Genomic DNA, 13,377 nt, shown 5'->3' on the forward strand with positions numbered 1-13,377 from the left:
AAGTTATTTTTTACTCAACAAGCTCATTTGGCTTCTACTGACAGAGCTGTGGCATCACACGGAGCTTTGAAGGGAATATCGTGACTGAATGTTATGGAAAGCAATTCAAAGCAGTTGTTCCCTTTTTCATTTGGGTTCATTTCATCGACAAGCAGCTTGTATAATTAAAGGACACATATGTATTCGCACTTCATGTTTTCAATGAAAGGTTGTGTGTTTGTGTGCGTGATGTAAGTGTATTTGTGTTCACATTTGCACATAATCAGAGAAAACCAGACAAATGCAAACACGATGTTAATCAAAGGGAAGTGCTGAATAATTAGTGAAGCTCATAAACGTGCTGAACCCTGAGCTTTACCTTGGAGACCATTGAATAACTCACAGGGGGGGGGGGGGGGTAATTAATCCAACATTATGACAATACTCTCATTGTCCCTTTATACATTATTTATTCAGAGCAAGTGTTCTCTGATTTGTTGGATATCAGCGACCTAACAACAGAATTATTAATTATTTTATTCATTACGTTTAATTTAAACAATCAAGATATCCGAAATATACAAGTTAAAATCTGTATACACTCTGAAAGGACAGACCGGGCACTCAGGGATCTTTCTATCAGACACCACAGCCCGTGAGTCCAGTTCATCACAAACGTTACACATTCCAAAAGCGTTGCGACACTATTCAGCAGAACAGATAAAGTACACAAATTAAACGGACAGAGCCATTTACCACAACCCCACTCGCAGGCGGTGATCTGCTTTTCAATGAATCTGATTAAATCCCTAATCCCACAGCACACAGGGGAAGTGTAATCTGTCCCCGGTACTGACGGCAGCATCACCACCGCTACAGGCTGATTCAGGTGAACGCTGTGATGATGCTTTAGCAATAAGAATCAAATGCTGGACATACACAGATCATTGTGACGTTTCCTCAACCATTGGCACTAAAGAGGTAATTTGCCATGAACTATCCCCGTAATCACACTCACTTGGTAGAAGTAAAAGAAATGATGAGAACATTATTAGAAGTTCCACATCCACAGATCCCTCACTGTGTGCTGTACAGATCCTTGAGGACTAAGCGTACTTACCCATTCACAGGACAACATCGCTGTTATGCTGCTGTTAACCGTGGCCCAGCTGAGACTCAGCGTTTCTGTAATCCCTAATCGGTCCAAACATGTCTTTAAAAAAAGCCGATATCACCGAACAAAGAGCGCTGTGTAGTGCTCAGCGTCTCCAGGTGTGTGTCACACGAGGTGTTTACAGAGCGATGAGGATGGAATGGGGGGGGGGGGGGGGGCTGTGTGGTGAGGAAATGTGCTGATTGACTATTATCATCTACAGAACAATCTGCTCTACACAGCCTGCTGCTCGGCTGCAGAGCCACGGAAACATTTCCACTATTTCAGCTCTTCCATTGTTGAGAGGAGATTCTGCCAGCGGAGGAGTTTTCCTCCTCGTGCGTCTCTGCGGAGGCAGATAGAATTCAAATGACTGAAATGAATCAAGTGCTGATTGTGAAGAGGTGTTTTTATAGGAGCCATAGTTCCAATTACAAAATGTTACACTGACTTTGCAAACTAGTGATAATAAAGCATTAAGTTCTTCAGCTGCTGGAGCAACATGTCCACACTGCTATCATGAATACACGTACAGCATATTAACACTTGTTGATCATGAAGTCATGAATATTACTATAATATTGTGTCCATTTTTTTTTAATAAACTGTTGTTATTGGACATTTTGCTCCTCCACAAGTTGAGAATATGTCACTAGAGTAATAACTTGATCTGGTGATGCAGAATCATTTGCTGTTAAATTTCTGTGCTGCTCACGGTCAGCGACCAAGAGTCTGAATATTCTGTTTGCTGCACAAGACATTTTATATATTTCTTTCAGGGCTTTGGATGTTGTCCTCAAACACAAGCAGTCTGGGTAAATAACCTGAGTTGAGCTGCAAACAAACTGAAGCCCGACTCAACAAAAGCAACACAACACAAATCGAGCGGCTCAGCTTTTTCTAATCCTGCCGCAAAAACCTAGCCTCATTGTGTTGTCTATGTCTTGCACCCCCGTCGTTGTCCACAGTGGAGAGATCTGCGTCCCGTGGATGTAAAAACTTTCAGGACCCACATTCACGTCCATTTGGACACGTGATGTATTCAATATAAACACATTTTGAATAAACAGTGCCTTCTAGCTGTGGTTATAGGGTGAGTCATCGACATGCAGGTCTTTACTCGCCGCAGCTGAATTCCTGCAGGTTACTGGTGTTCCAGAAGGAAAGCGTGTGATTTGCAAACAGCCCAGAACAAACAGGCATGTTAGGAACGGGCAAAGCACTAGAATGATACATTTCAGCTCCAAATTTTGCCTTAGCAATGAAAAAAGCTGTTCTTATCACCAGCTATCATTTTCAAAAGTACCCGTTTTGGCAGCTTTTAGCCACTGGTACCAGTATGTATTTCGCTCTGGTATTGGAAAATGAAACCCGACCCATGGAGCACACAGCTGTTTACCTGTGAGCTTATTCTGAATGTAGCAGGGAAATTACTGGTAAATGCCAGTGAGCCAGTTCCACTGGAGCCAAACCAGCAGCATATCTAACAGAGGAGTTGGTCGCTTTCTGTCTTTTCATCTTTTTGATAGAGGTTGATTTTCGATCCATCAGAACATTGTTCTCGAACTCTACCAGTTTCTGCTCGTGTGTGTTTTTGTAAACTGCAGCCTGGCCTCTCTGTTTTTGTGGTTTTGTGCTGAAACCTCTGAAGATCATGAAGTATTCTCTCGCTCATTGATAAGAAAACACGTCTGCCCACTTCTTGGAGTCTTCTTCACTTTCTCTGCAGCCTTTATTTATTATCTGCTCATGTACAAGAGCTGCTTGTTTGCAATGTTCTAGTTTTTCCGAGTGCAGCTTGTGAAGGAGTTTCCTTCTTCAAGTCGATTCTCCTTCAGTCGCTCTGTATCCCTTCACTGAGGAAGCTTCTACACAAAGAGCAGGCAGAGGTCACCGTAGGTCACTGTTTCATATGTTTATCTGTCGCCCAGAATGTGTGCAGCTGCTTAATTCCCATCAGCGGTAGCCATAGCAACCGTGGTTACCGCATGGCCCCTTATTGACAGGGACATTACCCGGCGCCTGGAAGCCTGAGGAAGAGATAGATGTCGTCTGTGTGTGGAAACTTACTGAAAGAAAACACATTCAACTGAAGAAACTCCTTCACACCAATTTTATATGTTCTCAACCGTTGTTTTTCACAAATCAAATACATTTGATATTTCCAGGTTTCTGCTTCACAGCCGTGGTCGTGTTTTAAAACTCCTCGTATGCGGCTGTAAGTGTCTATGTGACAATTTCCAAACTCCACGGATTTAGTGGATCTAATTCTCTGAAGTTGAGTGGATGCCATGCGTATCTGTGGGAAATCTTCAGAACGAGAACTTAGCATGGATGTAGCCTCAGTTCCAGTTTAACAGCAAACTGGGAAAAACAAGTATACACAATACAAAAAGATTTGTGTTTTGTGATGAAAGCAGGTTTCAGCGTTTCCCCCTGCACACCTCCAGCCCTCTGCTTCACTGGGATTTTTTTTGTTATGTTTTTCATGCACTTAGTTATAAACAGGGACGGGAACACTGCTCATTTATCACAGCTTGCTTTCCATTCCCTCTGCCCAATAATAGTGAAATAGCTTGTTGCAAATCACACAACGTGTGTTCCTCCCTGTTCCGTTCTGCGATGCGACGGCCACAGGGACGCCGGCGCGGTGGAGAGCGGCGAGCTGGTTTGATAATGAGCTCTGTGTGCTCGATGGGATGGAGAGAGCAGAGCTTTAACGGCGCCCATCTCCTCCTGAGCTGGACGGAGCAGATGTGTTCATCATCAAAGTGACAGCCTTAATCTATGGAGAGTAATGGCTCGCCCCGGCACCACTGTCTCCAGTTGTCTTATGAATTTATCATAATCACGCTGGCTCTCTCTGCTGCACTGTACTGCTGCGTCAAAAGGTTTCCATGCATCTTGTTCAGATTTGTTTATGGTCAGCAGCCTTCTGTGCACATTGTCCAGGACTTCAAGTGCTGTGCTTACAACGGGAGAAATCCTCCAGTGGCTGATTAGTATTGTGTCTGTACAGAGCAACTGGTTTTAACGCATGTTAATGACGTTGTAGTGGGAAAATAAGCAGAGTGCACTAATTAAGACCATCGTCAGCTGATGATCTCTGAGAGTAAACACAGTTACTGAGACACAAGCTGCTTTGTAAGAATTTTCACCATGAGATTGTTTAAAAATGTCTCAATGCAGCTCATAACTATTTAGAGACGATTGTTCCCTTAGAACAAGTGTCCCTTAGAACAAGTGTCCCTTAGAACAAGTGTCCCTTAGAACAAGTGTCCCTTAGAACAAGTGTCCCTTCGAACAAGTGTCCCTTAGAACAAGTGTCCCTTAGAACAAGTGTCCGTTAGAACAAGTGTCCCTTAGAACAAGTGTCCCTTAGAACAGGTGTCCCTTAGAACAAGTGTCCCTTAGAACAAGTGTCCCTTAGAACAGGTGTCCCTTAGAACAAGTGTCCCTTAGAACAGGTGTCCCTTAGAACAGGTGTCCCTTAGAACAAGTGTCCCTTAGAACAAGTGTCCCTTAGAACAGGTGTCCCTTAGAACAAGTGTCCCTTAGAACAAGTGTCCGTTAGAACAAGTGTCCCTTAGAACAAGTGTCCGTTAGAACAAGTGTCCCTTAGAACAAGTGTCCGTTAGAACAAGTGTCCGTTAGAACAAGTGTCCCTTAGAACAAGTGTCCCTTAGAACAGGTGTCCCTTAGAACAAGTGTCCCTTAGAACAAGTGTCCCTTAGAACAGGTGTCCCTTAGAACAAGTGTCCCTTAGAACAAGTGTCCCTTAGAACAAGTGTCCCTTAGAACAAGTGTCCGTTAGAACAAGTGTCCCTTAGAACAAGTGTCCCTTAGAACAGGTGTCCCTTAGAACAAGTGTCCCTTAGAACAGGTGTCCCTTAGAACAGGTGTCCCTTAGAACAAGTGTCCCTTAGAACAAGTGTCCCTTAGAACAGGTGTCCCTTAGAACAAGTGTCCCTTAGAACAAGTGTCCGTTAGAACAAGTGTCCCTTAGAACAAGTGTCCGTTAGAACAAGTGTCCCTTAGAACAAGTGTCCCTTAGAACAAGTGTCCGTTAGAACAAGTGTCCGTTAGAACAAGTGTCCCTTAGAACAGGTGTCCCTTAGAACAGGTGTCCCTTAGAACAAGTGTCCCTTAGAACAAGTGTCCGTTAGAACAAGTGTCCCTTAGAACAGGTGTCCCTTAGAACAGGTGTCCCTTAGAACAAGTGTCCCTTAGAACAAGTGTCCCTTAGAACAAGTGTCCGTTAGAACAAGTGTCCCTTAGAACAAGTGTCCCTTAGAACAGGTGTCCCTTAGAACAAGTGTCCCTTAGAACAAGTGTCCCTTAGAACAAGTGTCCGTTAGAACAAGTGTCCCTTAGAACAAGTGTCCGTTAGAACAAGTGTCCGTTAGAACAAGTGTCCCTTAGAACAGGTGTCCCTTAGAACAGGTGTCCCTTAGAACAAGTGTCCCTTAGAACAAGTGTCCGTTAGAACAAGTGTCCCTTAGAAGAGGTGTCCCTTAGAACAGGTGTCCCTTAGAACAAGTGTCCCTTAGAACAAGTGTCCGTTAGAACAAGTGTCCCTTAGAACAAGTGTCCCTTAGAACAGGTGTCCCTTAGAACAAGTGTCCCTTAGAACAAGTGTCCGTTAGAACAAGTGTCCCTTAGAACAAGTGTCCGTAGAGTTAATTCTTCACTTGTTTGTTTCACTGCTGTTGTTCAAAAAGCTCTTATTTCTTAAATCATCACTTCAGTTTTGAGTAATGAAAAGGTTATGAATAATCTTCTTTCTAACAATAACACAAAGAAATGTGTAAACTTTCTTTTGTGTACAATTGAAAAAAACATTTTCTAAAGGGATTTTCTTTAAATGAATTTTCTGCATCATGTATTGATTTGATCACATAAACAAACCAGTCTTAAGATATATAGATAGATAGACGACTTTATAAATCCCCAGGGGATATTAATTTGTCATAGCAGCCATCCAGTTAAGAAAGTAAAGAAATGCAAAAATACCAAACACAGAAATACAAATTGTTACGTGCTGATGTTAGCGACAGTTAAATAAGGTGCGGTATAAAAAGTGCAAAGTATAAATGTGTTACTCTGACGAATTTAGTCCAGTGCAGTGATCACAGGTCTGGTGACGACAGACGAGTTGAACCGATGCATGAAAGAAACACAATTATTTCACAGTATTTCACTGTTATTTAAGAGGACATTATTAATAGTAATATACATTATAGCACAATGTGTTCACACTCAGATAATCTGCTCGTGCTCAGGCATTATAATACCAATTGGCCACGGTGCAAGTGCACTTGACTTCTATCTGGAATGGGAGATGACACTAATTGTGTAAACCAAACCAAATTAGACACATCCTAATTTCATTTGCTTTCAGGCCTGTCGGCATCATCATCTGTCCCAAGTCAACAAAGCACCAACAATGCAAATTCCTTTTCAGACCAACACACCCACTGGTGCTCGAATGGAACGTGATAGTTCCTCAAATTTTTAAAACACATTATTGTTATTTCATCTATAAAAACTGACTATATTTAGAAAACAGAAGAAGTCTTTTGTCGTTTCCTACACAAACACTACATCTGTTTGTTTTACTCCTGTTAATCTTCTCAACTCTTTCAAGCTTCTGTTTAAATAACAATCACAGTTCTCATGTGAGAGAAGTACAAATCAAGTGTCAGAATTAAACTGCAAACACCAGCAAAGTGGTTCTAAGATGTACAAAACAAACACTATAGGACCTATTTACCAGTGCAGTGTAGGCGCAGTCTGCAGGGAACCCCACCACCACCACCACCACCACCACCACCACCCAACACATCACTATCCTCCTCTCTCATGCGTCACCCTGTGGTGACAGCCTTATCAAGGAGTCATCACAGAGCTGTCAGCGAGGAGGGGCGTCCGCTGAGTGATGTTGATGTCTCTGTTTCAACAAAGAAGAGAAGAAGAGACGTCAAGTTACAGTACACGTGCATTTTCCCTTCCTGGAGAATTTGCTTTTATACAGTGAAGAGTTCTGTCCAAATTAGGAGTGACGGTTTTGTGGTGAGGCGCCAAGCAGACTCCGTTCTGTGCACGACTGATCTTCTGCGGAGGGGAATGGAAATGCTCTCCTGTATTTATCATATCGCTCTGGGGGGAGCTTACACTCCAGCTGATTATTATGCAGATGGTGGTTTCAGGTACTGAACCATCATCAAATTGAATCCTGAAACAAAAGCAGTGCGAGCGGATGTTCTCCCGACACTTCAGTGCACAAATTGGGCGGAAATTTTACATGAGGCACAGTAGAATGAAAATTATCTTCTAATTGTATGTAAAATGAAATGTGGAAATGATATTAACATCTGATACTGAAAGCATCTCTTCGTAGATACTTCCCGGAGAATAATGTCAAATAAACCACAGTGAGAAGTTACACTGTAGGAATACATTCGAGCAAATACTTGATGAACTTAATAAATAATGTTTCATACTATTAAATAACATTGTTTAACATATTTTTTGTAAAGGGTGACTAGAAAAAAGGAGGAAGAAGAATATAAATATGCAGTTGTCTGGTACAGTGGTACCAAGACATTGAACAGGCACTTATATATATATTTTAGGTCCTGATTATCAATAAGGAGTGAAAATAATAAGTTCTAATAACTCTGAACTTGTTCCTTCTTGTATTGGTTTCCAGGTCTACCAGCACTCGTTCCTGGCATCATACCTCGTCTACAACCTGTACACAAGGTGAGAAGAACAACAAATAAGCTCAAACATTTCACATCATGGTCAGAAATCAGTGGCTGTGGCTGTTTTATGATATAAATACTAAAGATGTTGTTTTTTTGTTCTTGCGTCAGAGAGGTGCTGGAGCTGAATCCTCCAGAGGTCTCCGACTCAGTCCTCCAGTTTGCCTCATGGGGTGTTCGTGGTCAACAGCTGGTGAGTCGGGTACTGGGTTAAATAAAGGTCACACAGTCGTGAACACATGAAGAGCAAGGTGCATCTGCATCTCCTCCTCCACACACACAAGAAGCTCTGTTCATCTTGGACCATGTTTCTCCTTCTCTTACCAAATATTGTGGTTCTTCAGCCCCGGGTTCAGCAGCAATATGCAGAATATTCATGTGACTAAAGACTCTGTGATTAAATCCTGCATCTAGACGTTAATAGGAATTCATGAATGATGATGCAGGAGAAACGCCGGGTTAAAATGATCTGTGATTTGATGCACAGCAGAAATCTGCCTGAATGCTGTGTGAGGCTTTTTAGTCAAATAATCAATTTCATAACTTTATGTAGCAAATTGTTCAACAACTATTCTGATCAATTAATAATTTCAGGAAACAAAACATAAATATCTCGTCTAATATTCTAAATTGTGTTAATTATCTGCACTGTCTGTCTTAATTCATTGTAATTTGAACATTTGTGGGTTTCAAAACAAAGTGATTCTAATTCTTCAAGTGTGTGTAACAGAATAAACACTTAATTGGTTTATAGAGAAAGTAAGTGACAGATTCCTTCACAATGAGAATGAGTTTTGTTACAGCCTGAAACGTCCTCGATGTGGATTTCATTTAGATTCTCGTCATTTCCCACGAAGAGGCCTTGCTGCCTGCAGAATGCTGAAAATCAATGTTTAATGTCTTGTGTTTTATGTATAATTCATTCCACTCTTAGAACCCTCGGTTCTCTGAGGTGAAGTCCAATCAAAGACGGTTTCTCTCCTGAACGAAAACAACCTCGTCGAGCAGTTGCAGTAAAACGACTTTCCTCTGCCGTGCTGAGTTTAATGTGCAGAATTATCAGTCCATTATTGTCTCCAGTGCAGACAAGGAAAGTAATTAACCATTTGATAGCATATTTATCTGGTTTCCTCAGTATTTATACCTGCCCTCGGTGGAGCCTGCCTCGGTGAAGCCCTTCAGCAGAGGGCCACCACCGGTGCTGGCTAATAACAGGAGTATCATTAATCATGAGCCGCATATATTTGTGTTATCGTGAGCCGCTGCCTTATTATTTTTATCGCTGAGTGTTTTCTCTCTGTGATCACGTCACCAGGCTTTTCTCTGAACAGAGAAGTTCTGTCTCCTGAGACGTCGGTAACTTGAAAAACTGTGTAAAAAGGTGGCAGCAGTGCAATGAGTTCTCATGTAACTTTATACGTCAGATACAGTAATAATATTAATTTGGATTAAAAAGAAATGGGTCAGGTCTCTACACATGCTGAGCTGGGGGTTCACCTGCAGTGCTTTGTTCCCAATGACGCACTGCTCCTGCTCAGGAAACTCTGTCAGATGAATTCATGTAATCCTGGACAAGTTAACTAAAATATCACTTCACATATTTCCAAATATCTGGGCTGATTATAACAATTTTATGATAATGAATCTTGATTACATGTAATCTGTTATCCCTGTCAACCCTGACTACAAAGCAATGTGTGGGCTTATTTTTGGTTCAGTTTTCAAATGAAATCCTACTTTATATTTTCTGTCTTTGCAGATATATGTATTTGAAAACAACATTTACTACCAGACAGACGTTCAGAGCAGCTCGTGGAGGCTCACGTCCTCTGGACAGGAGGGGATCGTCTTCAACGGGATCGCCGACTGGCTGTACGAGGGTAAGAGCGACGCCACTGGCTCACACCACCTGCAGCACTTCTCAAAAAATCACCCACGGCAACTAAAACATATGAAATGATATAAGTGGTCGATGCTGTTTGTTGTATTTTACCTGCTTAGCAAATGAATTGTGATGGACCTGGTGATTAACTCTTCCAATCAGATTTAACGCTTGACTGCACAACAAATGCACTGATGCTAAAACCAACACTCTGACTTGGTGGAACCTTTTTATCAGTTCTGTATCAGGCCTGCACTCGGGTTGGGTATCGATCGGGTTCGTTACGATGCTAAATCAATACTTTTAAAACGGTTGCGGTGCCTAAATGGTGCAGAAACAGCCAAGGCAAATTGGAAAGATGAAACTCAACACATCAACAGTTTAAAGTAAACTTAAAATATAAAAACAAATATAAATAAACTCTTAAATCATTGTAGGTGAGTTCAGTTTTGTCAAGTACGTGAATTTGCTTTATGTAAACACTAATAACAGCTTCTTCATCAGTCGTCACTGGGTCCAGGGACACGCCCACACTGATGTGATCATGGTCACCGGAGCCAACACAGATCCTCCCTCTGCTTTCAAATGTCTCTGTGCGTTGCCGGCTGCTATTTTCACGTTTTTTCATGTTCCTCCTTTTCCTTCTTCTGTTCTCAGTTTGCTGGCGGAAGGCAAACATCTTGGCTATTGCTCAGACATTTGCTGCATGCTCGGGTGTTGGGAACCTGTCACGTGAAATGCAGCCACACGTTCGACCGATAGGATTTAGTCTCTTTGTTGACATGTTGACGTATGTAATGAGGTATATACTGTATGTATATGGCACCAGGTTTCGGTACCCAACCCTGACCTGCAGTCTCAATCCTCAGGTGCATACAGTGCAGCCCCAACAGCCTCTTTTTCTGTTCGTTCAATTCATTTTGACCATTGACTGTAAATATGTAATTGGGATGATTGTTGTTGTTGTCCACTCACAGCTCTCGTCAAACTAATATCTAGGAGAAGCTGCAGGAGCATCTTCTCTGTGATGGCTGTCTCTCTCCTGGCCCAGCTCTCCTGATCTGTCTCTTCTTGTCTTTCCAGAGGAGGTGCTCCACACTCAGGCGACCCACTGGTGGGCCCCTGATGGGACCAGACTGGCCTACCTCACCATCAACGACTCCCTGGTCCCCAACATGCTCCTGCCTCGCTTCACAGGAGCCCTCTACCCTCGAGGGAAGGAATACCCCTACCCAAAGGTAATCATAGGACTGACACCCAGGTCTCATCTCATCTCTCTGTCACTAGAGCAGAACTAGAAATGATGAGCAGCATTTTACAATCTGCCAGCTCCCTCCGACAGCCTCACAACCTGACAGTATCTAAACCTCGAGTATCTCCCTCCATTGTATCAAACCAGTCCTATGATTAATACAACTGAAGGTTAGTCAAACCCTTTGTTCAATTCACGCTAACCTGCTCCCTTTGAAGAGGGAACATCGTAGGGAACCGTGGGAGGTGGAGGAATGTGACATGCTTCGGTGAGGTAAGCGAACACAACGCCATTCCCTTGATGGGGATGGTTAGCGCATCGGATGACTCTTAGATGAGGGAATGGTTGTGGAAAAGTGGTGGAATGAGGGTCATGAGGGAGAGGGCAATCTCATTTGTTGGCTCAGACCCATCCCGAGGGGGATGTCTAATTAATGAGGCGCTGCTCTCGCTCTCAGCCTCACCTACAGTGGGAGAGAACTGATTCTGCAGCAGCTAAAGGGAAGACAACCCCGGGATTGAACTACCGGCCTCTTGGTTAGCTGATTACCCGTTCTACCTCCCCGCCGCCAGTCACATGACCGGCCTCTTAAAGCAGACAGCTGTGCCGGTCACAAGGCAGCATGGCAACAGCTCAATAAACGGAGACATGATTTTATCAGGGAATCGTCAGAGCTGCACAATGAGCTCAAATCTCAAATCTGAGGCCAGACGCAGATGTTTTATTCTGTTGGTAAAATGATCTGTATGTGAGTAATTATGACCCAGATAAATAATACTGCACACATACTGTAAATGTGTTCTACAGAATGGGAGCCACTGTAAGAGTCAGCGTAGGAACATCCTCTGCACATCTCGATATTTACAGAACGTAAAGGTCACTGCTGCTGTCGTCTGCCCCGCATGAAACAGCTCAAACAGGCTGACAGTGCACATTTGTTCGGAGCCATTGAAAGTTAGAAGAAGTGCGAGGTCAAAGACTTACAGCTCTGTCTCAGTGGTGCTGCTGATAGGTCATGATATTCATGCCTGGCTGAGCAATACGCAGCAGTGAAGTAGATAATAACAGGTTGAAGGACGACTCCGAACTCAGCATATTCCATCGTCCTATAACAAACAAACCAACTGGATGACGGATCCCTTCTCTGTGATATCAGTTTCACGTATTGTCTTTGGCCTCCTGCCTCGAGTACGTCAGTAAAGTAAGAAATGCTCCGAGCTCAGATTATATACCTGTCAAGTGAAAATGAAGCCCATGCCGCCTGCAGACAGAGGAAACAGTAGGAGAGTTATTGGGATAAGCTGTTCTACCTCCATACGAGCAGAAAGTGAAGGATTGGAGAAGACGTATAATAACCAATCATAATAAGAGCACGAGCGCAGCAGAGACGCTGTCACCTCTGTGACAGGTTGCTCTGCGTTTCTGAGATATCCCGTCTCATGTCGACTAATGAGCTGTATTTTTGAGGGAGGCTCAGGCGAGGAGAGATGAGTGACTCGCCCCGGGGCCGGCACAGTAAACATCAACACAGTTTGTTCTCCACTTGTTTTATACTCTCATTATATTCTTTGTTAAAGGCCGACTGACATTGTTCAGTTTGACGGCAAATGAAAAATAGAAAAACAAGCGCGATGTGTTGCTCGGTGCTTTCTGTCATTGCTGCAGTGCATCATGGGTACGACATCAAATTTGATTTAACCAATGTGTGATTTTCTGTATTTGTGTTGTTTTTCCCACAGATGGGTCAAATCAATCCCACTGTCAGACTGTACGTCGTCACTCTGGACGGCAGCTCCCTCACGACTGAGCTGAGGCCTCCTGACAGTTTGGAAAAGAGGTACTTACTGTATGAAAGTTAATTTTAGATAATGATAATATGTTGTTGTTTTTTTATATTCTCAATGTTTCCATCTATGTGTTTGTTACTAGTGAGTTCTACATCACCATGGTGACGTGGGTGACACAGGAGAGGCTGAGTGTGCGTTGGGTGAATCGAGCTCAGAACACGTCCATTCTCTCCCTGTGTGATGTCACCACGGCCGAATGCACCAAGGTGAGAAACTCAACGCGTCGTCTTCTTCTTTCTGACTAACTTCACCAGTTAATACGCAGACATTTTATTAATTAACTCGATCTTTCCAACGCAGAAACACGTGATGACATCAGAGAAGTGGCTTGATCGCCAGGTGAGTGTTTCAATCCTTTGCGGGACCAATTTATTTTTGTATTTCCAAATTCAATCGGTGCAACTAATGTCATATTTAACAATGTGCTCCAAGTGAAGTTGAGCCGACACGGTGCAGTTTAACCTGATTTTAGCCCTGAATCATTTTCCTCTCATTAA

At 42.9% G+C, this 13,377-nt stretch overlaps 1 protein-coding gene across 1 annotated transcript in view; it reads left to right on the forward strand.

The window, feature by feature from the left end:
- The window catches only part of LOC117755251 (inactive dipeptidyl peptidase 10-like), a 63,285-nt gene that overhangs the window by 42,172 nt on the left and 7,736 nt on the right, over positions 1-13,377 (forward strand). The window contains exons 6-12 of the mRNA XM_034574887.1: positions 7,845-7,897; positions 8,011-8,092; positions 9,659-9,779; positions 10,865-11,019; positions 12,773-12,870; positions 12,963-13,086; positions 13,181-13,219. Of these exons, the coding sequence (XP_034430778.1) occupies positions 7,845-7,897; positions 8,011-8,092; positions 9,659-9,779; positions 10,865-11,019; positions 12,773-12,870; positions 12,963-13,086; positions 13,181-13,219 (672 nt within the window). The remainder of the gene's footprint in view (positions 1-7,844; positions 7,898-8,010; positions 8,093-9,658; positions 9,780-10,864; positions 11,020-12,772; positions 12,871-12,962; positions 13,087-13,180; positions 13,220-13,377) is intronic.

The sequence above is a fragment of the Hippoglossus hippoglossus genome, chromosome 21 (genome assembly GCF_009819705.1).
Source record: "Hippoglossus hippoglossus isolate fHipHip1 chromosome 21, fHipHip1.pri, whole genome shotgun sequence".
NCBI lineage: Eukaryota > Metazoa > Chordata > Actinopteri > Pleuronectiformes > Pleuronectidae > Hippoglossus > Hippoglossus hippoglossus.